Source organism: Scyliorhinus torazame, chromosome 31 (assembly GCF_047496885.1).
Source record: "Scyliorhinus torazame isolate Kashiwa2021f chromosome 31, sScyTor2.1, whole genome shotgun sequence".
In the NCBI taxonomy this organism is placed as follows: Eukaryota; Metazoa; Chordata; class Chondrichthyes; order Carcharhiniformes; family Scyliorhinidae; genus Scyliorhinus; species Scyliorhinus torazame.
Genome location: NC_092737.1, coordinates 12,292,206 through 12,316,367, shown reverse-complemented (window position 1 = coordinate 12,316,367; position 24,162 = coordinate 12,292,206). Strand labels below are relative to the sequence as shown.

Below are 24,162 nucleotides of genomic sequence, written 5' to 3'. Positions count from 1 at the left end.
AGATTTGAACCGTTAAACCCACTTTCCCAGTGCATTGGTGTGGTCTAGTGACATTACCCACTACTCCACCATGTCCCTGCCGCGACCTGAAATGAAAAACAGACCTTTAATAAGCCTTGGTGTTCAGGTTTCAGAATGCTATTAGATGGCTACCCATGCTGGTCACCTGAGATGGTCACAGTCCTGTGTGACAGGTTGGCTATACCCGGTGAGTATCATTAATCCCATTGTGTATAATACGGTTTAACAGCCGGTTACTTATTAAACAAGTGTGGTGTCTCACTCCTCGTGGGTGAGCTGTGAGTTTACAGTCCTGTACTTATTAACCAAGTGTGGTGTCTCACTCCTCGTGTATGAGCTGCCAGTTGATGATCCTGTACTTATTAAACAAGTGTGGTGTCTCACTCCTCGTATATGAGCTGTGAGTTGATAGTCGTGTACTTATTAAACAAGTGTGGTGTCTCACTCCTTGTGTATGAGCTGTGAGTTGATAGTCGTGTACTTATTAAACAAGTGTAGTGTCTCACTCCTCGTGTATGAGCTGTGAGTTGACAGTCCATTACTTATTAAACAAGTGTGGTGTCTCACTCCTCGTGTATGAGCTGTGAGTTGACAGTCCATTACTTATTAAACAAGTGTGGTGTCTCACTCCTCGTGTATGAGCTGCCAGGTATTTTAAGCTTGGACTGCAGGCAGTGGCTGCCTCTCAGGTGCCCTTTAAATATGGCGACTGGTCCTTCGAACCCGTGAGGCAGTGGGAGCAGTGCCGACTTTCTGCCCACCCTGCTTCAGGGTTCACCGCATCACACGCACACGAATTAGCCACGAGCAGAGAGGCGCGCAAGGGCAAAAGTTCATCCCAAGACCGCTGAGGAGCAGCTTCAACGTTGGCCTTCAACGCCATCTCCGCACTGAGGCTGGAAGGTTCCAGCCCTTCACGAGGGTGGAATCCTGCCGACGTGAACGGGGAGGTTTCAATGGCTAGGCAGACTCGCCCTGGGATCAGTGCAGGAAAATCCCAGCCTGAGAGTGAGAAAGGGAAATTTAAGTCCCTTGCCTCGTTACAACCAAAGAAGCATTAATTATCTGAAGTTTAATAACTGATGTAATATCAGAAACACTGCAGCTAATTTATATACAATTTTTTCTGGACTAACATACTCAATTCGCACTGGGCCCGATTCGGGAGTAGAAACATAGAAAATAGGAGCCGGAGGAGGCTGCTTGGCCCTTCGAGCCTGCTCCGCCATTCATTCCGATCTTGGCTGGTCATCCAACTCAATAGTACTTGGGGCTCACATGCTGAGCCAGGATTAATCTCTTTCGCCGAAGTCTAAACGTGAAATAAAGTCAAGCTGGAAAAGTTGAAGAACTTAGCAAAACATCAGGATTCCTGTTTTATTATTAACTGGTCCAACATCACAGGGATTAACAAACATGAATCATGATACATCGAAACAGAGCTGTAAAGGCAAAGAGGGACCTCTGAAGAATTGAACGAGTTCTGGAACCGTCAGGTTGGGAAACCACGTTGAAGACAAAGATAAATTATTTTCCTTGCAAGACGTCGGTACGATTTAACTTAGTGACTTCTAGCCAGTCGGAGATCAATGCACTTCTTTTCCGACCCGGCTCGGGTTACACTGGGCCCTGTAAAGGTAGAAGAGAATCGTAGAATGATTACAGCAGAGAAGGAGACCATTCAGCCCTAGGGCTCTCAGTACGAACACTCCCCCCCACCTACCGCTGCAATTGTTTCACGTTTTCAGGTAAATACCCTACTCCCTCGATTGGACCTGCCCCCACCACACGCTCTGACAGTACATTCCCCATCCTAAACGCTCGCTGTGCGAAAAGGTTTCTCCTCATTGCTTCCTTGGCCAATCACCTCAAATCTCAGCCCCCTGGTTCTCGATGCCTTCCCCCTCCCCAATGGGAACTGCGTCTCCCTATGTACTCCTCCCGGACCCCTCATGGCTTTGAACATCTCTATCAGATCTCCTCTTGGTTTTCTTCTCTCCAAGGTGGACCCCCCCAAATCTGTTCACCATCCATATCAACGATTTGGATTTGGGGATATTTCCAAATGTGGACATCTAATTGCTCCAGGTTTACTAGCCCCTCAGCTCCTTGAGCCTCACCCACCCACCATCCAGCAGAGCCACATTTACCCTCTGACCTTTGGATATCAAAAATCTTTTCAGTTTTGAAATTAACCATGGATTCCGGCATCAATTGCAGTTTGCGGCTGGAGAGAATTCCAAACTTCTCCCACCCTTTGTGTCTGGAAGCGCTTCCTCGATTCGCTCCCGAAAGGTCGGGCTCTGACTCTCTGGACGCGATTTAGCGGCACGGAGAGGCTGCTTTTCGCCGCCGAGAGACACCCCTCTTTCGACGGCACTTTGCTGGGTTTCTTTTGGCCTCGGTGAGGAACGTCCCTCTGTCGAGGCCGCACTTACATCATTTCCTGCACTGACAAGCCTCAGCTCACCAGGAAGCGTACTCGGGATGGGGAGGGGGGGGGGGCACCATTTTTTAAGGCGTCCCCAATCTTTCCAACCCCCTCAGTGACTCCACTGGGGCCTCCAGATGACCCCCCCCCCCCCACCACTGCACCCAACCTACCTCTTCCAGGGTCCTCGAACCCCACATCTTAAGGTCAAGGCCAGACCCCTTGCACAGGAACCTGACACCCGGGCTCCTTGGCACTGCCAGAATGGCACCCTGGCAGTGTCCCTGCCAACCAGGCAGTGCAACCTGGGCACCTTGGCAGTGTCACGGTGCTGGGGGGAGTACCAGGGTACCACGTTCCCCGAGCCAGACCATCCGGGGGCCTCCAGTGGCCTGGATGGACCTGCCCCCACCCCAGGTGCTGTTACCAGTACTACTCAGTCAAGGCCTCGCTGGGGAGGGTCGTTAGTTCCTGGGCCCGGGGAGAAAGTGGCACAGACATAATTAAATTAGCCTGACGGCTTATTAAACATATAGATCTGGATCACGCCCAGTGAGGGCGAGATCCAGATCGTGGCGTCTCACGAGGTTTGGTCGAATCTCGCGAGACAGCTCAAACCTCTCGCGAGATTTAACAGCCTCGTCGCATCACCAAATCGGACGTGACGAGACCAGTAATTCCCGCCCTTAGACTCTGAACCCTAGTCCTAGATTCCCTGACCAGGAGCGATGTCTCTCTATCAGGACTCTTGCCATCTTAAAACCTTTGATTATATCATTTTCTAAATTGCCTGGGAAAATTTGCTGGGTTGAGTAATCTGTTCTTGTGATTTAAGCCTTCGAGTCCAGGTAAATTCTGGTAACACTACAATGCACTCACTCCGTGGCCAATATATCCTTCTTAAGTGGTGCCCAGAACTGAACACATTAATGTTGAGGTCTAAAATATTCTCCCATCTGTAATGTTCTTTGATTGGGCTAATATTAAAGCTTGATATTGTAGCGTGAACAAAGAACATTAGACTTTCTATTGTAAACAAAGTTATTTATTGCTAACACTGCACTAACGAATTTCCAAAGATACTGCAGAGCTACTTTAATATGCGACTGCTATCAACTCCTCACTACCACCTTCTCCTGGAACACGTGGTGAGTCTGGGTCACGTGTCTGCATACTCACACCACCTGGTGGTCGGATGCTGGAACTACAACAGTTATACATATATTATTATTTACATACAAACAAAGAACCATACAGCACAGGAGCAGGCCCTTCGGCCCTCCAAGCCTGTACCGGTCATGATATCAACCTTTGCCAAAACCCTCAGCACTTCCTTGTGCCGTATCCCTCTATACCATCCTATCCGTGTATTTGTCAAGATGCCTTTTGAATGCTGTTAATGTATCTGCTTCCACAGCCTCCCCTGGCCACGCGTTCCAGGCACTCACCACCCTCTGTGTAAAAAACCTGCCTCACACATCTCCTCTAAACTTTACCCCACGGACCTTGAACCTATGCCCCTTGGTGACTGAGCCCTCCACCCTGGGAAAGAGTGCCTGCCCATCCACTATATCCATGCCCCTCATAATCTTGTAGACCTCTATCAGGTCGTCCCTCAACCTCCGTCTTTCTAATGAAAACAGTTCGAGTCTATTCAGCCTCTCCACATAGCTAACACCCTCCAGACCAGGCAACATCCAGGTAGACCTCCTCTGCACCCTCTCCAAAGCCTCCACGTCCTTCTGGTAGTGTGATAATAACAGACGATAATACAGATGACAATCCACTTATCATCACACTATCCGCCTCACGTGCGCAGGGATCTGTTCGGGAGGCAAGGCTGACGGATGCTGATGTGAATCGGCCAGGCATTGCGTACTCATCGGGAGTGGCGCAGTCCGATAGGGACTGGCTGCCCGGTCAATGCTGAAGCGTTGACGTTAATGACTCGGACTTACCGCTCTCCTTTTCACACACGTTCCACAGATACACCCAAAGAGACCATTGACCATCTGAAACAGACACAGGACCAGCTCGATGACACCGAAGCCTATCAGCAAGGCGAAGAGGACCACATTGAACAGCACCACGTCCTTCGGCTCCTTGCACATGTCCCACATTTCGGAGTGAAAGAGATAATTCTCCTCGCTGATGGAGAAACTAAACATTGAGTTAATCTTAGGGAGTGCATCCTTGTAGATTGGTGGAAATTGAAAAGTTGAAACATGTAACTAAAGAGGACAGGAAACAAGAGTTATGCATTACGCTACGTCATAATTCATATTATGGTTCACGTTAAGTTCCATCTTGTCTCTGCCCTTGTCTCAACCTGTGCACGGCCGTTTTGTCCTGAAGGTTCAATCTATTCGTCTTATATTAACGACAGCTCCTCAGGGACGCCCCAGAAGGACTCCGAGAACTGCTGACAAGGAGGTCGTCGAACACAGAGGCTGCCTGACCTACTGAATATTCCTGTTCGTAGCCACAAACATACGCTGCTGTATAAATATCAATACAAAGAAACATACTCTTCATATCCTCAGAATGCTCCCAAAACACCGGAAAATGCATGAACGGAGTGTGGTCAATGCTGAGATAATGTAGGAAGACTGGCAGCTGATTTACGCACAGCAAGCTCCCACAGACTGAAATGCGATAATGAATGTATCTGGTTTTACGTTTTGCTGATTGAGGGATAACTGTGGGCTTGGAGAACCTGGGGAGGGGGGAGAGAAACCCCCCTGGGCTTCTTCAAAATGGTGGCTGTTGTACCCGCCTGAGAGGGCAGGAGGGCGTCTCATTTGAAAGACGGCACCTGCAACAGTGCGCCGCACCCACCGCGCCCCCCCCCCCCCCCCCCCCCCCCAGAGTGGGAACCGTAATCTACAACCGTGTGACTGCACGGTTACCGAGCATTACCAACTCACACACCGTGCCAAGCGCAGGCGATGACGGTGGAGTGTCGGAACTGGAGCCTAGAATTCCCCGCCCGCCGATGCGCGTCACAGTAACTTCACCGCAGTGTTAATGTAAGCCAAATTGTGGCGATAATAAAGATTATTATTATTGTGAGTCTTACTTCAGGTTAAGCTTTGTAGAGTCAGAGGAGAAAGGTCTTGTCCAGTTTCCTGTTCCAACATCGCATAGTGGCCCATTCGCCAAGCCCAACGAGGAAGTAATTACGCAGTATGCCGAACCCAGAACTCCCAAAGCAGCAAACAGTACGGAGAGGAACATCTGGAAGATTATTGGGATACAGCTTTATTAGGACATTCAAGGGTGTGTGAACGAGTGCTGCAGGTGACAGAGTGTGTGAGACACAGACGCAAAAACTCGGCCAGCAGTTTGTTTTTGCAGGAATAACCCTCTCGCTCTGGTTGTGGAATAAGCCAATCAGCAAAGACCAAAGCTGCAAAGGAAACAGGGAATCTCAAACCTGACTATTTGCCTGCTGAAGTCAGCAATGGCCGCGACGCTCAATCATCTACTCCTCCCGAGTCAAGGACTGTTTCGTGTACAAAAAATTGTTGAATGTAATAAGTACACTTCAGCTTTTAGATTATTTTGTTCTAATTCGTATGGGCAATATTAAATTGATTGTGATTCGGGAAATGAGGGATGAAGGGGAGACTATGGTGGACGAACTAAAAGGGAAATGGGAAGAAGAGCTAGGGGAGGAGATCGAGGAGGGGCTGTGGGCAGATGCCCTAAACAGGGTAAACTCGTCGTCCTCGTGCGCCAGGCTAAGCCTGATTCAGTTTAAGGTATTACACAGGGCACATATGACTGGAACACGGCTCAGTAAATTTTTTGGGGTGGAGGATAGGTGTGCGAGGTGCTCGAGAAGCCCAGCGAATCATACCCATATGTTTTGGTCATGCCCGGCACTACAGGGGTTTTGGGTGGGGGTGACAAAGGTGCTTTCAAAAGTAGTAGGAGTCCGGGTCGAACCAAGCTGGGGGCTGGCTATATTTGGGGTTGCACAAGAGCCGGGAGTGCAGGAGGCGAGAGAGGCCGATGTTTTGGCCTTTGCGTCCCGAGTAGCCCGGCGCAGGATATTGCTAATGTGGAAAGAAGCCAAGCCCCCGGGGGTGGAGACCTGGATAAATGATATGGCGGGGTTCATAAAGTTAGAGTGGATTAAGTTCGTCCTAAGGGGGTCGGCTCAAGGGTTTACCAGGCGGTGGCAACCGTTCGTCGAATATCTTGCGGAAAGATAGATGGGGGAAAAAAGAAGGCAGCAGCAGCAGCCCAGGACTTGGGGGGGGGGGGGGGGGGGGGGGGTGGCCTGAGACAAGGCAGTTGCCAATTAGGGCTAGTTTTTATTTTTTTGTTATTTAATATTTATTTATTTGTTGTTGTTTTCTTTTGTTCTTGTTTAAATAAAAAAGGTCATTATTATCTGTATTGTTATAATGTTGTGTAAAGGATGCACAATGTACTGTGTTGGTTGACCAAAAATTTTCAATAAAATATTATTTAAAAAAAAAAAAAATTGATTGTGATTACTGAAGTAAATCTAGGTTAAAAAGGCTTATCCATGTGAACGCCTTAAACCTCACGGGTCTGCTTTATAACTGCGGTACCGTTGAAAAAGGAGACAAGAGCCGGAACCTTCTGGACGTTCACGCCGGTGTGAACTTCCGCTCTCGCCGCCGCTGCGTGTTGCGCAGCTGTCGAAGTTTCGCGTCTTCCACTCATTAGGACAGACGCAAGAATGCCAAATTTCAAAGGGAACAACGATTTGTACTGCATGAGGAAAAGGGTGCTGATTGGTTGATAAGCAGTTACCATGGCAAATGCGCTATGGAGCTATTGTCCCCCCGGTGCTTTTCTTCATCCAAAATAAGGTGCAATGCCTGGACCTATTCCTTTTGCCTGCAGAGGACAGTTCCCTGCATTATGAATATATGTGGCTTCCAGCAAGCATAGTGGAGCTATATTGTGAGCCCAACTGGTTAACTTAAATTGGTTGTGTAATTCTTAACACACTAAACTTTGTGCTACTTTATATTTCTCTTTAAATGAACTTTGAATTCACAATCTGAATTATGGGTCTAAGTCTCATTCGAACCACAAAGATCGAAGGATTTAGTTGATAAAGTTTTTCACAGTATTTAATCAGAATTTTGTCGGAGCCAAAGGATCGGTTTCAAATTCAGGACACAGGACAAATTCTGAAAGCCCTCGGAAAGGTACATAAAGAAAAACCTACAGCGTTATCATCATTCCCTAGCTAAACAAGTTTCTCTTGAATTCCCATCTCTATTAGGTGAACCCCATAAACCTTTTCTTTTTTAAGAATCTCTTGTCAGTTCTGGCATTATCCTTCTGTATCTCCCCCCCCCCCCACCTCCCCCCCCCCCACCCACCCCCACCCCCACCCACCCCGCACCCCCACCTTCTCAAGTGCTCCCATGTCCTTTTTTATAATCGGGAGACCAGACCAGCGCACAGAACTCCAGCAACCAGAATCCAGAACCCCATCAACTCACCCCACACCTGTTTGCACAGCATCCTCGATTGCCAGTGGCGTGAATGTGTATCGCCGGGAACAAAATCTATCGGAAGAGATGGTTAAGAACAGACAATTAGAATGTGCTCACACGGCCCTGAGGAGACAATGTCGCAGAAGGAGTTATTCTCGCAATCAAGGGCACTCTTTCGTTGCCAGCAGGTGCACACGTGTGGGCGAAGGTTGAGGGTCGAGCTGGGGCCTGCTTTGTTAATGGTATAGTCACTGAATGTCACAGTGTAGTTTAGCGCTGTGTATCAACAGGACTTGTGCTCCTATAGGTAGGAGGGAGACACGTTGGCAGGATTTTCAAGTGTGATAATCTATTTGGCAACATTGTGACCAAAACTCTCCTGGTCATCAAGTCCTGAGGTAGGCCTCGAAACCAGAGCCTCGAGGCAGGACCGTTACTGCACCACAGGATCTCCCAATCGATATACAACGAAATGTTTACAATTACGCCACTCCTTCCATTATTTCATACTCTATTATTATTTCACTGATTGTCCAGGGGCTATGTCACAAATCATTTTCTTAAAATTTAGAGTACCCAATTCATTTTTTCCAATTAAGGGGCAATTTAGCGTGGCCAATCTACCTACCCTGCACATCTTTGGGTTGTGGGGGCGAAACCCACGCAGACACGGGGAGAATGTGCAAACTCCACACGGACAGTGGGCCCAGAGCCGGGATCGAACCCGGGACCTCGGCGCCATGAGGCAGCAGTGCTAACCACTGCGGCACCGTGCCGCCCTTATGTCACAAATCAGAAACACTTGTTTCATTTATTTCGCGACCACGCTATTTCTGAAAAATCCACTTTCAGCGGAGGCCGCCACGTTTCCTGCATTTATCCCGTCTTATCCAAAATGAGGGCGGCTTTGAATGGACAACCAGTTCACGATCGTGAGTCACGTTGGCCATTTCAATTCCTGTGTGCGATGATTGCCATAAATTGTCAGCTGTCACCATGTGATTGGGGGACAACCACAATCTTTGTTAGGTTGGGAACTGGGGCGTGTTTGCTTTGCCCACTGAGAGATGGCAGCACGGTAGCATTGTGGATAGCACAATTGCTTCACAGCTCCAGGGTCCCAGGTTCGATTCCAGCTTGGGTCACTGTCTGTGCGGAGTCTGCACGTTCTCCCCGTGTGTGCGTGGGTTTCCTCCGGGTGCTCCGGTTTCCTCCCACAGTCCAAAGATGTGCAGGTTAGGTGGATTGGTCTTGCTAAATTGCCCTTAGTGTCCAAAATTGCCCTTAGTGCTGGGTGGGGTTACTGGGTTACGGGGATAGGGTGGAGGTGTTGACCTTGGGTAGGGGGCTCTTTCCAAGAGCCGGTGCAGACTTGATGGGCCGAATGGCCTCCTTCTGCACTGTAAATTCTATGATAATCTATGATTGCGGCCAATGCCAGTACAACCCCAGGGAACTGCCAATCCAGCTCTAATCGCTCATTTTCTCCGCCCCCCCCCCTTCTACCTGTTCCAGAATTCCATTCGGGCTCATGGGCCTGAACTTTGCCCCCACCTGTTGGGCAGGGAAGAGCATGTGAAATACGGGCCCGCCTCCAGGCCGCTACGAATTAAGTGTGACGGCAAATCGCGGTGAACGGTGGCCATCCTCCGCAGTCCAGCACCCGGTATTCAGTCTCCAGACATCTTTCCCTTTCCTATTAAGGCATCTTATCCCAACCCTCGCAAAGTGTGAGGACTACCAGAAGGTGATACTCCTGACCGGCCCCTAACTTTGGCATCATTAAAAGCCTGACCTACCCTGCGGCCCCACATTCCACAACCTTTGACGAGCTGATGCCACTCGTGGCGGACCACTCTGACCCCAAACCATCGGTAACTGTCCAAAGGCGCAGGTTCAACAAGGCCTGGAGAATCCCGGGGGGATCGGTCACAGAATCTTTGGCGCCTAAGCAAGCTGACCGAGCACTGCGATTGTGACATCGCCACTATGCCAACCTCTGTTGGCCACAGGGATCGCGGCCAATTGGGAGCCCCCGTTACACTCCCGGCCTTAAAGGGGAGTCCAGTCAGACTGAAGCTCGAGCGAGAGGGGACGTACCTGACTCCAAGGCCAGCAGGTATAAGACGGCTGCGCAAGCTGCCACCTGCCACTGAATCCTCTCCACCCTCCGCAGGTTCAAACCCTCCAACCTCCGATCAGAGCACAACGGCTGAGATTCCGGAAAGAGGGAAAAAATCCCAGCCGGGGCTGTCACATTGCGGAAGGAAATATTTCGATTTCCACACACAGCAGGTTCCAGACGGAATTTAAATCTGTGCCTTTATTTCTTAAAGGGACTGTCTGCAAGGAGGAAGTGTTAGAAATCTAGCTGTGTGTGTGTGTGTGTGTGTGTGTGTGCGGGGGGGAGGGTTAACAAAAGGCCCTCTGTGCCTTTAATTGAGCCTCTTTTTTGCAGCGTGACTCAAGAGGTTTCCAGGAATTAAGCCACGGCAGTTCAGAAGGGAAAATTGAAAGTTAGGGACTATCCACAAATGCTGGGGACTCTCCGACAGTCGGCACAGCTGATGTTCTGGGGCAGGGGCAGACGGGTTTGAATCCCACAGCCGCAGCTGGAGGGGTCTCAATCCAATGATTAAAATCTCGAATTGAAAACTCGTCTCAGTAACGGTGACCAAGAAACTGTCGCCGGTTGTTACAAAAATCCACCGGGTTCACCGATGTCCCCTTTAGGGAAGGAAATCTGCCGTCCTTACCCCGGTCTGGCCTACACGTGACTCCAGACCCCACGGCCAATGGGGTTGACTCTGGACTGCCCCTCTGAAATGGGCGAGCGAGACAGGCGGTTCAAGGCCAGTTAGGGACGGGCAGTAAATGCTGACCTCGCCCAGCGATGCCCTCATCCCGTGACAGGGTTTTTTTAAAGGCAGCTGACGGGTCCGGTTTCGCTCTTTGCCAGCCTGCCACCGCTCTGCGAGTGCCCGTCAATCCCTTCCTGCCCTCCTTGTCTCCCATTGCCAGCCTTTACCCTCCGAGACTGAAAGTCCTGGATTCAAGCCCCAGCTCAGAGAGACTCGGACACCAAACTCCAGGCCAGCACCCCCCCCCGCCCCCCCCACCCTGCCGTGCATGAGGGGGCGCTGCATTGTCAGAGGTGTTGGGGGGGGGGGTGAGGGGGTGCTGCATTGTCAGAGGTGTTGGGGGAGGGGGGGGAGGGGGTGCTGCATTGTCAGAGGTGTCGGGGGGGTGAGGGGGTGCTGCATTGTCAGAGGTGTTGGGGGAGGGGGGGAGGGGGTGCTGCATTGTCAGAGGTGTCGGGGGGGTGAGGGGGTGCTGCATTGTCAGTGGTGGGGGGGTGAGGGGGTGCTGCATTGTCAGAGGTGTTGGGGGGGGGTGAGGGGGTGCTGCATTGTCAGAGGTGGGGGGGGTGAGGGGGTGCTGCATTGTCAGAGGTGTTGGGGGAGGGGTTGAGGGGGTGCTGCATTGTCAGAGGTGTCGGGGGGGTGAGGGGGTGCTGCATTTTCAGAGGTGTTGGGGGGGTGAGGGGGTGCTGCATTGTCAGAGGTGTCGGGGGGGTGAGGGGGTGCTGCATTGTCAGAGGTGTCGGGGGAGTGAGGGGGTGCTGCATTGTCAGAGGTGTTGGGTGGGGGGGGGGGGGGGGGTCGGTCTCTGTGAGGGAGGCTAAGTGCCGACTCCGGGATGGAATGGTGGGTGATCCAGGATCTTGATGGCGGAGCCGATCCCGGAGTAATTCAGGATCTGCCAATGGGTCAGGATCCGGCCACATGGACCCAGTTCGATTCCATCTCACGCCAGCCCGCGCCGGATTGGCTGCGGTCGGGAGTGGCACCGGAGAGCCTGACAAGCTGGAGCCGCGGATATCCCTCACCCCCACACACTCTCATTCCAGCCGGCAAGATGCCACCCCGGAGAGCGTCCCGGGAGTCGCGGATGAGAGCTCGAGACACTGTTGGATGTCGTGGAGGAGAGGCGGGACACCCTGTTTCCCGGGGTGGGAAGGATGCTGTCACCCGCCAACGTTAACCGGGCCTGGGCGAGGGTGGCAGAGGCCGTGAGCGCCGTGGGCCCCACCATGAGGAGCGGGCAGTAGTGCCGGAAGAGGCTGGACAGGTATGGTACCTGGTGTCAGCCAAGGAGCGGACAGTGTGACAGCATGTGTGTAGCGCACATACCACAATGTGGACCAGCTGGAAGGCAGAGAGCCCATACCAGGAGCTGCTCTGCCGGATGAGTCAGCCCTCCATCCCTCCTGCCCGTCACCCTAAGGGCGAGAGGCAACAACCCTCCCCCCCCCAGGGGTCAGGACACAGAGATGCGTGAGGTGGAAGACTCAGGGCTAGACATGGAGCGTTCGCCGACAGCAACCCCCCCCCTCCCCCAGACGATCGGCGCAGAAGCGATGCTCCCCAAAGTGTTACACGCCCCCACCGACCCAGCCCCTCGACCAATGGAAGTACAAGCACGGGCAAAGTGAAGAAGCACGCCACCTCCACCGTCTACGACAGAGGGACTTGCGGACTTTGGGTTGAGGGCGGTGGAGATGCAATTACCCTCATGAGATCCACGGGGACGACCCAATTGATCTGCCCGTGGGGCTGGTGGAGTACGAGATCCCCTGCTGAGGAGCGGAGGTGAGAGATCGGGGCTCGTTAAAACGGCCCGGATGGGGACCGTCATCTTCGGGTGGTCCGGCTGGGTCTAGATGTAATCCCCATCGCTTTGCACCCTTCCCTTTATTTGGTAAATAAACCTCTCTGTTTAAAACGTTCTTGGGACTCCTGTGAATGGAATAGTCTAGAACTCACAATCTCGGGATGAGGCAGCGGCCATTTTGGACTCAGATGTGAAACTTCATCACTCGGAGGGTTGTGAATATTTGGAATTCTTGACCCGGATGTGGATACTGTGTCACTGAGCATATTCGAGTTGATGATAGATTTTTTTTCGGACACTGAGGGAATATAGGGCTGGGCGGGGGGAAAGTAGAGTTGACGTAGAAATTCAGCCATGATCACATTGGATTGTGGATCAGGCTTGAGGCCTCCTCCAGGCTCTATTCTCTTTCACATCATCTTTGCAATGATAACATCTGCCCTGAGACCTGGGAAAGCTTGAATATCGCTGCTTGGAAGAATATTTCCCTCTTCCCAGGGGAAATCCCACTGGAGTCAGTAAGGAACTGTGATAAGGTGCACATTTATTTATTATGGGCCTACTTATCACTTGGGTGAAACCTGCCGTTAATGACTAACTAGTTTGTTTTTGTGATAAGACTATGATTTTTTTTAACACAGACGAACTACATAAACTTCCTTTGTCAAAAGCAATCTCTGCATATGTTTAGAACATAGAACATAGAAAAATACAGCACAGAACAGGCCCTTTGGCCCACGATGTTGTGCCGAACCTTTGTCCTAGATTAATCATAGATTATCATAGAATTTACAGTGTAGAAGGAGGCCATTCGGCCCATTGAGTCTGCACCGGCTCTTGGAAAGAGCACCCTACCCAAGATCAACACCTCCACCCAACACTAAGGGCAATTTTGGACACTAAGGGCAATTTATCATGGCCAATCCACCTAACCTGCACATCTTTGGACTGTGGGAGGAAACCGGAGCACCCGGAGGAAACCCATGCACACACGGGAAGGATGTGTAGACTCCGCACAGACAGTGACCCAAGCCGGAATCGAACCTGGGACCCTGGAGCTGTGAAGCAATTGTGCTATCCACAATGCTACCGTGCTGCCCTTAAGAACAAATTAATCTACACTATATCATTCTACCGTAATCCATGTAGCTATCCAATAGCTGCTTGAAGGTCCCTAATGTTTCCGACTCAACTACTTCCACAGGCAGTGCATTCCATGCCCCCACTACTCTCTGGGTAAAGAACCTACCTCTGACATCCCCCCTATATCTTCCACCATTCACCTTAAATTTATGTCCCATTGTAATGGTTTGTTCCACTCGGGGAAAAAGTCTCTGACTGTCTACTCTTATCTATTCCCCTGATCATCTTATAAACCTCTATCAAGTCGCCCCTCATCCTTCTCCGTTCGAATGAGAAAAGGCCTAGCACCCTCAACCTTTCCTCGTAAGATCTACTCTCCATTCCAGGCAACATCCTGGTAAATCTCCTTTGCACCTTTTCCAAAGCTTCCACATCCTTCCTAAAATGAGGCGACCAGAACTGTACACAGTTCGCCAAATGTGGCCTTACCAAAGTTTTGTACAGCTGCATCATCACCTCACGGCTCTTAAATTCAATCCCTCTGTTAATGAACGCTAGCACACCATAGGCCTTCTTCACAGCGCTATCCACTTGAGTGGCAACTTTCAAAGATGTATGAACATAGACCCCAAGATCTCTCTGCTCCTCCACATTGCCAAGAACTCTACCGTTAACCCTATATTCCGCATTCATATTTGTCCTTCCAAAATGGGCAACCTCACACTTTTCAGGGTTAAACTCCATCTGCCACTTCTCAGCCCAGCTCTGCATCCTATCTATGTCTCTTTGCAGCCGACAACAGCCCTCCTCACTATCCACAACTCCACCAATCTTCGTATTGTCTGCAAATTTACTAACCCACCCTTCAACTCCCTCATCCAAGTCATTAATGAAAATCACAAACAGCAGAGGACCCAGAACTGATCCCTGCGGTACGCCACTGGTAACTGGGATCCAGGCTGAATATTTGCCATCCACCACTACTCTCTGACTTCTATCGGTTAGCCAGTTCGTTATCCAACTGGCCAAATTTCCCACTATCCCATGCCTCCTTACTTTCTGCATAAGCCTACCATGGGGAACCTTATCAAATGCCTGACTAAAATCCATGTACACTACATCCACTGCTTTACCTTCATCTACATGCTTGGTCACTTCCTCAAAGAATTCAATAAGACTTGTAAGGCAAGACCTACCCCTCACAAATCCGTGCTGACTATTCCAAATCAAGCAGTGTCTTTCCAGATGCTCAGAAATCCTATCCTTCAGTACCCTTTCCATTACTTTGCCTACCACCGAAGTAAGACTAACTGGCCTGTAATTCCCAGGGTTATCCCTAGTCCCTTTTTTGAACAGGGGCACGACATTCGCCGCTCTCCAATCCCCTGGTACCACCCCTGTTGACAGTGAGGACGAAAAGATCATTGCCAACGGCTCTGCAATTTTGTCTCTTGCTTCCCATAGAATCCTTGGATATACCCCGTCAGGCCCGGGGGATTTGTCTATCCTCAAGTTTTTCAAAATGCCCAACACATCTTCCTTCCTAACAAGTATTTCCTCGAGCTTACCAGTCTGTTTCACACTGTCCTCTCCAACAATGTGGCCCCTCTCATTTGCAAATACAGAAGAAAAGTACTCGTTCAAGACCTCTCCTATCTCTTCAGACTCAATACACAATCTCCCGCTACTGTCCTTGATAGAACCTACCCTCGCTCTAGTCATTCTCATATTTCTCACATATGTGTAAAAGGCCTTGGGGTTTTACTTGATCCTACCCGCCAAAGATTGTTCATGCCCTCTCTTAGCTCTCCTAATCCCTTTCTTCAGTTCCCTCTTGGCTATCTTGTATCCCTCCAGCGCCCTGTCTGAATCTTGTTTCCTCAGCCTTACATAAGTCTCCTTTTTCCTCTTAACAAGACATTCAACCTCTCTTGTCAACCATGGTTCCCTCACTCGACCATCTCTTCCCTGCCTGATAGGGACATAATATCAAGGACACGTAGTACCTGTTCCTTGAACAAGTTCCACATTTCATTTGTGTCCTTCCCTGACAGCCTATGTTCCCAACTTATGCACTTCAATTCTTGTCTGACAACATCGTATTTACCCTTCCCCCAATTGTAAACCTTGCCCTGTTGCACGTACCTATCCCTCTCCATTACTAAAGTGAAAGTCACAGAATTGTGGTCACTATCTCCAAAATGCTCCCCCACTAACAAATCTATCACTTGCCCTGGTTCATTACCAAGTACTTTTGTGAGGGCCACGAAGAATCCAGCACGAGTTTTAAGGATACAAAGTAATAACATTTATTTACAATACATATATATATATATATATATATATATATATATATATATAAAACAGCAGCAGCAACTTCCCTTGCTGCACACTCCTTCCTGCTGGTTCCAAACTGGCCAGCTTTATTTATACTTGGAGTTTACTAATGGTTTCTCCGCCCCCCTCATTGGGGAAGCTCATACTCCCACAGGATTGTGGGATTGTCATTAGTCCCCAGCCAATGGTCAGCAGGCAGGTTATAACAAGTCCCAAATCCAATATTGCCTCCCCTCTGGTCGGACAATCTACATACTGTGTTAGAAAAGCTTCCTGGACACACTGCACAAACACCACCCCATCCAAACTATTTGATCTAAAGAGTTTCCACTTAATGTTTGGGAAGTTAAAGTCACCCACGACTACTACCCTGTGACGTCTGCACTGTTCCAAAATCTGTTTCCCAATCTGTTCCTCCACAGAGGTTTATAAGATGATCAGGGGAATAGATAGAGTAGACAGTCAGAGACTTTTTCCCCAGGTGGAACACACCATTACAAGGGGACATAAATTTAAGGTGAAAGGTGGAAGATATAAGAGGGATATCAGAGGTAGGTTCTTTACCCAGAGAGTAGTGGGGGCATGGAATGCACTGCCTGTGGAAGTAGTTGAGTCGGAAACATTAGGGACCTTCAAGCAGCTGTTGGATAGGTACATGGATTACGGGAAAATGATATAGTGTAGATTTATTTGTTCTTAAGGGCAGCACGGTAGCATTGTGGATAGCACAATTGCTTCACAGATCCATGGTCCCAGGTTCGATTCCGGCTTGGGTCATTGTCTGTGCGGAGTCTGCACGTCCTCCCCGTGTCTGCGTGGGTTTCCTCCGGGTGCTCCGGTTTCCTCCCACAGTCCAAAGATGTGCGGGTTAGGTGAATTGGCTAATGATAAATTGCCCTTAATGTCCAAATTGCCCTTGGTGTTGGGTGGAGGTGTTGAGTTTGGGTAGGGTGCTCTTTCCAAGAGCAGGTGCAGACTCAAAGGGCCGAATGGCCTCCTTCTGCACTGTAAATTCAATGATAATCTATGATTAATCTAGGACAAAGGTTCGGCACAACATCGTGGGCCGAAGGGCCTGTTCTGTGCTGTATTTTCTATGTTCTATGTTCTATGTTCCACATCTCTGCTACTATTGGGGGGCCTATAGAAAACTCCTAACAAGGTGACTGCTCCTTTCCTATTTCTGACTTCAACCCATACTACCTCAGTAGGCAGATACTCCTTGAACTGCCTTTCTGCAGCTGTTATACTATCTCTAATTAACAATGCCACCAACAACCCCCCCCCCCACCTCTTTTACCACCTTCCCTAATCTTATTGAAACATCTATAACCAGGGACCTCCAACAACCATTTCTGCCCCTCTTCTATCCAAGTTTCCGTGATGGCCACCACATCGTAGTCCCAAGTACCGATCCATGCCTTACGTTCACCCACCTTATTCCTGATGCTTCTTGCGTTGAAGTGTACACACTTCAACCCATCTCCGTGCCTGAAAGTACTCTCCTTTGTCAGTGTTCCCTTCCCCACTGCCTCATTACATGCTTTGGCGTCCTGAATATCGGCTACCTTAGTTGCTGGACTACAAATCCGGTTCCCATTCCCCTGCCAAATTAGTTTAAACCCTCCCGAAGAGTACTAGCAAACCTCCCTCCCAGGATATTGGTGCCCCTCTGGTTCAGATGCAACCCGCCCTGCTTGTACAGGTCTCACCTTCCCCAGAATGCGCTCCAATTATCCAAATGCCTGAAGCCCTCCCTCCTTTTTCCCGATCGGGGTCATGGAATGGTGCAGCAAGGGAGGAGTCCATTCAGCCCTTTGAACCTGTTTTGCGAGCCAAAAAGGTCAGGGCTGATCTGTAACCTAACTCCACCTCTGCCCCATCTCCCTGAAAACACAACTTGTCAATCTCAGTTCTGAAATTAAGAACTGACCCAGCAGCAATCGTGAAAGAAAGGTACAAACTTCAACCCCAGTTTGTGTGCGTTATGTGTTTCGGGGGTCTCCGGCAATGGGACTGGGGCGGCATGCTGACACAGTGGGTTAGCACGTCTGCCTCACACCGCCAGGGACCCGGATTTGATTCCGGCCTTGGGTCACTGTCTGTGGGGAGTCTGCACCTTCTCCCCGTGTGTGCGTGGGTTTCCTCCGGGTCTCCGGTTTCCTCCCACAATCCAAAGACGTGCAGGTTAGAGGGATTGGCCGGGCTAAATTGCCCTTAGTGTCCAAAAGATTAGGTGGGGTTACTGGGATAGGGACCAGGTAGGGTGCTCTTTCAGCGAGCATGGGCGCAGACCCGATGGGCCGAATGGCCTCCTTCTGCACTGCTGTGATTCTATTCTATCCCGTTGGTGGAAACGGACAGAAAATCCTCAATGGTAGGCTCCCAGTGGAAGCAGTTCTCACCCCCCCCCCTCCCTGCCCCACATCTACACTATCTGTTCCTCGAGGTATCTAAACAAACATCTCCGTCCACTCGCGTTTCAGATGTGTAATAGCGCCCGTGAGCAATTGTTACGTCAGCTCGGTTATAACAGCCCAAAGTGAAGATTCTGCCTCTCTGACCTGGGGCTGGACCGGGTTGGGGCCGGGGTGATCGCGACCAGCTTAACTCCGGGGTGAGGTATCGGTGGTCACAGGTCCGTCACTGCTGGCGGAGGGAACGGGGGTGTATCAATGGGCCAAGTGTCGTGATGACTCTCCGATGACGACTGGCTGATGACATTACAGGGTGGAGGCTGGGCAAAGACTTTCCCCGGCTAATACATTAAATAAGTTTGATGAGGACAATGCTAACTAACCGTAAGTTAATTCTGAAAGCTTCCCTTTGGCATTTCGATTGGCGTTTGTATAAGCTTCCAATTGAACAATAAGGTTAATTGACTTCAGGGAGCAAAGTACTGTCCACACCCCTGTCAGCATCAAGGGGGCCGAGGTGGAGATGGTGAGCAGTTTCAAATTCCTAGGGGTGCACATCTCCAAAAATCTGTCCTGGTCCACACACGTCAACGCTACCACCAGGAAAGCACAACAGCGCCTATACTTCCTCAGGAAACTAAGGAAATTCGGCATGTCCACATTGACTCTTACCAACTTTTACAGATGCACCATAGAAAGCATCCTATCGGGCTGCATCACAGCCTGGTATGGCAACTGCTCGGCCCAGGACCGCAAGAAACTTCAGAGAGTCGTGAACACCGCCCAGTCCATCACACGAACCTGCCTCCCATCCATTGACTCCATCTACACCTCCCGCTGCCTGGGGAAAGCGGGCAGTATAATCAAAGATCCCTCCCACCCGGCTTACTCACTCTTCCAACCTCTTCCATCGGGCAGGAGATACAGAAGTCTGAGAACACGTCCGAACAGACTCAAAAACAGCTTCTTCCCCGCTGTCACCAGACTCCTAAACGACCCTCTTATGGACTGATTTCATTAACTCTGAACCCTGTATGCTTCATCCGATGCCAGTGCTTATGTAGTTACATTGTATATGTTGTGTTGCCCTATTATGTATTTTCTTTTATTCCCTTTTCTTCTCATGTGCTTAATGATCTGTTGAGCTGCTCGCAGAAAAATACTTTTCACTGTACCTCGGTATACGTGACAATAAACAAATCCAATCCAATCCAATCCAACATTGTGTACCTTGTGTTGTCCTATTATATTTTCTTTTTTTCTTTTCATGTACTTAATGATCTGTTTGAGCTGCTCGCAGAAAAATACTTTTCACTGTACCTCGCTACATGTGACAATAAACATATCTTTTTTAAAAATAAATTTAGAGTACCCAATTCATTTTATCCAATTAAGGGGCAATTTAGCGTGGCCAATCCACCTAGAACAAAGAACAAAGAAAAATCACAGCACAGGAACAGGCCCTTCGGCCCTCCCAGCCTGCGCCGACCCAGATCCTCAATCTAAAACTGTCGCCTATTTTCTAAGGATCTGTATCCCTCTGCTCCCTGCCCATTCATGTATCTGTCTAGATACATCTTAAATGACACTGTCGTGCCCGTCTCGTGCCGGCAATGCGTTCCAGGCACCCACCACCCTCTGCGTAAAGAACTTTCCACGCATATCTCCCTTAAACTTTTCCCCTCTCACTTTGAACTGGTAGCCTGCACATCTTTGGGTTGTGGGGGCGAAATCCACGCAAACACGGGGAGAATGTGCAAACTCCACACGGACAGTGACCCAAGGCCGGGATTTGAACCCGGGTCCTCGGCGCCGTGAGGCAGCAGTGCTAACCCACTGCGCCGACCATAAACAAATCTAAGATTTCTCAAGACGGTGTAACTTAGCTAACAGAGGGGAAAGAGCAAAGAGTGCGTTTGTTAGACTTTGAGTAATTGCTACCGAAAGGCTGTGTATTCACTGGTTAATGGTTACTCATTGATCCTCGGGCCTGGTCCCTATAATCCTGGTTCGTAATATCTGGACGTCAATGTCCATTTCCTTTGCTTCTGCGCTGCCCACACCAGCTTGTTTAGAACAGCGCAAAATACTGGTCGAGTGTGAGGACAAGGTTACGAAGAAATCGGAGCAGGAATTGGCCATTTCCCCGTCTCACTTCGGACTTGGGGCTGATGGGGCTGTTTAGCACTGGGCGAAATCGCTGGCTTTGAAAGCAGACCAAGGCAGGCCAGCAGCACGGTTCGATTCCCGTAACAGCCTCCCCGAACAGGCGCCGGAATGTGGCGACTAGGGGCTTTTCACAGTAACTTCATTTGAAGCCTACTTGTGACAATAAGCGATTTTCATTTCATTTCAATTCAACTTGCACCGCCCTCCAACACGATCAAGACAGGGCTGATCCGTTCGTGGTTCCCAACCCTCCAGGTTGCCCTGGACTCTCCAGGAAGTAAAGATGGGTCTCCCGGATACAGCTGGGACGAACGTCTCAGGGAGTTAGACATAGGCCAAGTGTAGTTTTTCCAAGAATAGGTTTGAAAGACCCGTGTTTATTAATCGGAGATGGGTAACGAAGAGGCTATTTGGCAGGGGGAGGAGGGGGAGGGGAGGGTGGTGATGGTGACAAGGGACCATGTAACAAACCTCCAGGAATACATCCAACCAGATTTGGCAACTGTGGGTCTGATTGTGGCCTTAACGCCGCTTTGCTGTCTGTTCCCCGTAACCCTTGACCCCCTTGAAGTTAAAAAAAATCTAACTGAGCCTTCATATGACCAGCCACTGCTGCTCCAAACACGAACAGGCCTCGGAGAGGTCAAAATCCTGATCCCCGTCTTGATAGGAGGCCCCGTTGAAACTGTGCCCCCGAGTTGTAGATTCCCCCAGCATCCACCCTGTCAAACCGCCCCTCAGAATCCTGTTTCAATAAGATCGCCTCTCGATCTGCTGAACTCCAGTGAGTGTAGGCCCATTCTGCTCGGCCTATCCTCAGAGGACAAACCCCCCGTCATCCCAGCGACCAACCTTCTCTGAACGGCAAGGAGGTCCTTCCTTCGAGAAGGAAATCTGAAAAACTCTACTCGGTACACGAGGTGTCACCAAGGCCCCCTTGTGCAAGTTGTGACAAGGCTTCCCGACTCCAAACCCTTCATTCTCGCTTGGTCAATACCCTGGAACTCCCGCCCGCTGCGGGTGCGCCTACGCCACGTGGACTGCAGTGGTTCAAAATGGCGGCTCACCACCACCCTCTCCAGGGCAGTTAGGGATGGGCAGCAACAATGCTGGCCTAGCCGGCAATGCCAGTATTCCTGAGACAGAACATCAATAAAAGACCCCCATCCCCCTTACAATAAATGATGAGCAAGCGTACACCGGTGTATATATGTGGGGAAGGGTGTGTACAAGTGCAGGAAAATAATCTCTCGACCCAACAAGCTCGCATGAATATTCTCTTCAGCTCCCTGAAGCCTTTCACCCCCACCCCGCCAACCCCCCACCCCCCCCCCCCCCACACTCCTCAATGTCCAATTTAAGCCAATGTGCAGACATATGATGCTCTGTGGGCAGCACGGTGGCAAAGTGGTTGGCATCGCCGCCTCACAGCGGCAGGGAGCCGTGTTCCATTCCGGCCTTGGGTGGAGTTTGCACGTTCTCCCCGTGTCTGCGTGGGTTTTCCTCCGGGTGCTCCGGTTTCCTCCCACAGTCCAAAGATGTGCAGGTTAGGGGTGGGGATTGGCCGTGCTAAATTGTCCCTTCGTGTCCAAAAGGTTAGATGGGGTCACTGGGTTGAGGGGATCGGGCGGGGGAGTGGGCCTAATTAGGCCGCTGTTTCAGAGGGTCAGTGCAGGTTCGATGGGCCGAATGGCCTCCTTCTGCACTGCGGTGCACCTATTCCATCATTCTGTGTCTACTTGTGGCTAAATCACTCTCAGTTGCTTTCTCTAATGTAGTCACCTGGAAATATTCTATCATTCCCCAGAAAGAGACGTCAGTCAAGTTAAATAGACACCTGACGGTTGAAAAGACTTTGCAGGTGCATTAGAAACAAGAAAGAAAATGACAGCGAACCATATAAGGAGACAGGGTGAGTTGATCAAGGTTCGGTCAAAGCGGCTGGGTCAAAGGGGAGCGGTACAGGGAGGACGGTGAGGGAGAGAAGAGGAGGTGTAGGGAGGGCATTCCGCATCTCGGGGCCCAGCTAGCTGAAGGGACGGCCACCAATGGTGGAGCGATTCAAACCAGGAATGTGCCGGAGGCCCGAAATTCAGGAGTCCGGAGATCTCGAAGGACTGTGGGCGTTGGGGGAGGTTCCAGAGACAGGGAGGGACGGAAGCCATTGGAGGGGTCTGGAAACAAAGAATATCAGTTTTAAAATGGCGGGGTTGCCGGAATTCTATCAGTACAGGTCAGCGAGCGCATTAAGTCCCGAGAGACGTGCTTGTTGGGTGAATTGGACATTCTGAATTCTCCCTCTGTGTACCCGAACAGGCGCCGGAAGTGTGGCGACGAGGGCATTTTCACGGTAACATCATTACAGTGCTAGTGTAAGCCGACTTGTGACAATAATAAAGATTATTATCAACTCCATATCCTCTCTCCAACTTCGAAATAACACTCGGCTACCCGTCCCTTCAAGCACATCTTGAGCTGGTGGGAAAATATTCCGTCCACCTCGAAAGTACAATTATTCCTCCACCCACTCCCCCGCCTGCACTCCACCCCTAACTCCTGACTACCTCAAACTCGGGTTGCCAACCCTGATATAGCCGGGGGGGGGGGGTTACGCATGTTCTTCCATCTCCGAACGCTGCACTTGGTCGAATAGCCTTGATGTAGGATAAGCAAATAGGCAATAAACGGGTTAAATGCAATTGCCAATTGTAAATGAAAGAAAAAAACACATTTTCTAAATGCCCTGTTGCTGTGCTCCTGGGCTTACTCGCTGCAGTAGGCTGGAGATGGATCCTTACGGCGCCAGGGAAACCATGGAGGGTTGGCAACCTCTACCCCGACCCCCTGGCAAAGGCAGTTCACCCAATCTCTCCTGCTTGCTGGCATGATGTTGCTTTGAATGGGCAACGATTCAACGGGCAACATCGCAGTTACTGCCTGTCAGGTTACTTTAGAAGAACAGAACGTATCCGTCAACGTAATGATTTTAAGTTTGAATGGGGGTGGGGGGGCCGGCAGGGTTGACTCCCCCCCTCCCTCCCCCTCCCCCACCCCCTCTCCCTCCCCCTCCCTCCCACCCCCACCCCTTACGGAGGCTAAAATAATCGCTCACCAGGATTCCGCCTCCGAAAATCCCACCGAGGTACAAGATCTCCGGTGTCAACTTGGCGGTGTCCTGCACATATTCCACTTCAAAGTTGGGGAATAAGAGGAGGATGTTGGCCACAATACAGCAGCCAGCAAGGGGGTACAGGGAGGTCCCGATACACTTGGCGCATTTTCCTGTGCACATCCTGCTCCGGCGGGATGGGGGGGGGGGAGACGACTGATTGAAACGGTGGCCCTGAATGGAAATCGTCAGGTTTTACCGAGAGGTTCGGAAAGGAGCTTTCGATAAGGTCGGTTGCTACATTTCCTGCCAATAAAGAGGAGGGTTCGCCCAATGAACGTACAGAGGGCCTGATTTTTTTTTACCCTCTCTCTCTCTCTCTCCCTTTATCTCTGTTTGCGTTGCTTCACATGTCCGCCAATGAAGGGGAAA

At 50.4% G+C, this 24,162-nt stretch overlaps 1 protein-coding gene across 1 annotated transcript; it reads right to left on the bottom strand.

Annotated features, from left to right (window-relative positions):
• Window positions 1-1,370: 1,370 nt before the first annotated feature.
• tm4sf21b (transmembrane 4 L six family member 21b) lies at window positions 1,371-24,162 on the bottom strand. The gene is made up of 5 exons (XM_072493341.1): window positions 23,734-24,162; window positions 7,948-8,013; window positions 5,532-5,689; window positions 4,411-4,612; window positions 1,371-1,650 (listed from the first exon to the last, which is right to left on the bottom strand). The coding sequence occupies exons 1-5, from the start codon at window positions 23,911-23,913 to the stop codon at window positions 1,639-1,641; spliced, it is 618 nt and encodes a 205-aa protein (XP_072349442.1). The 5' UTR covers window positions 23,914-24,162; the 3' UTR covers window positions 1,371-1,638.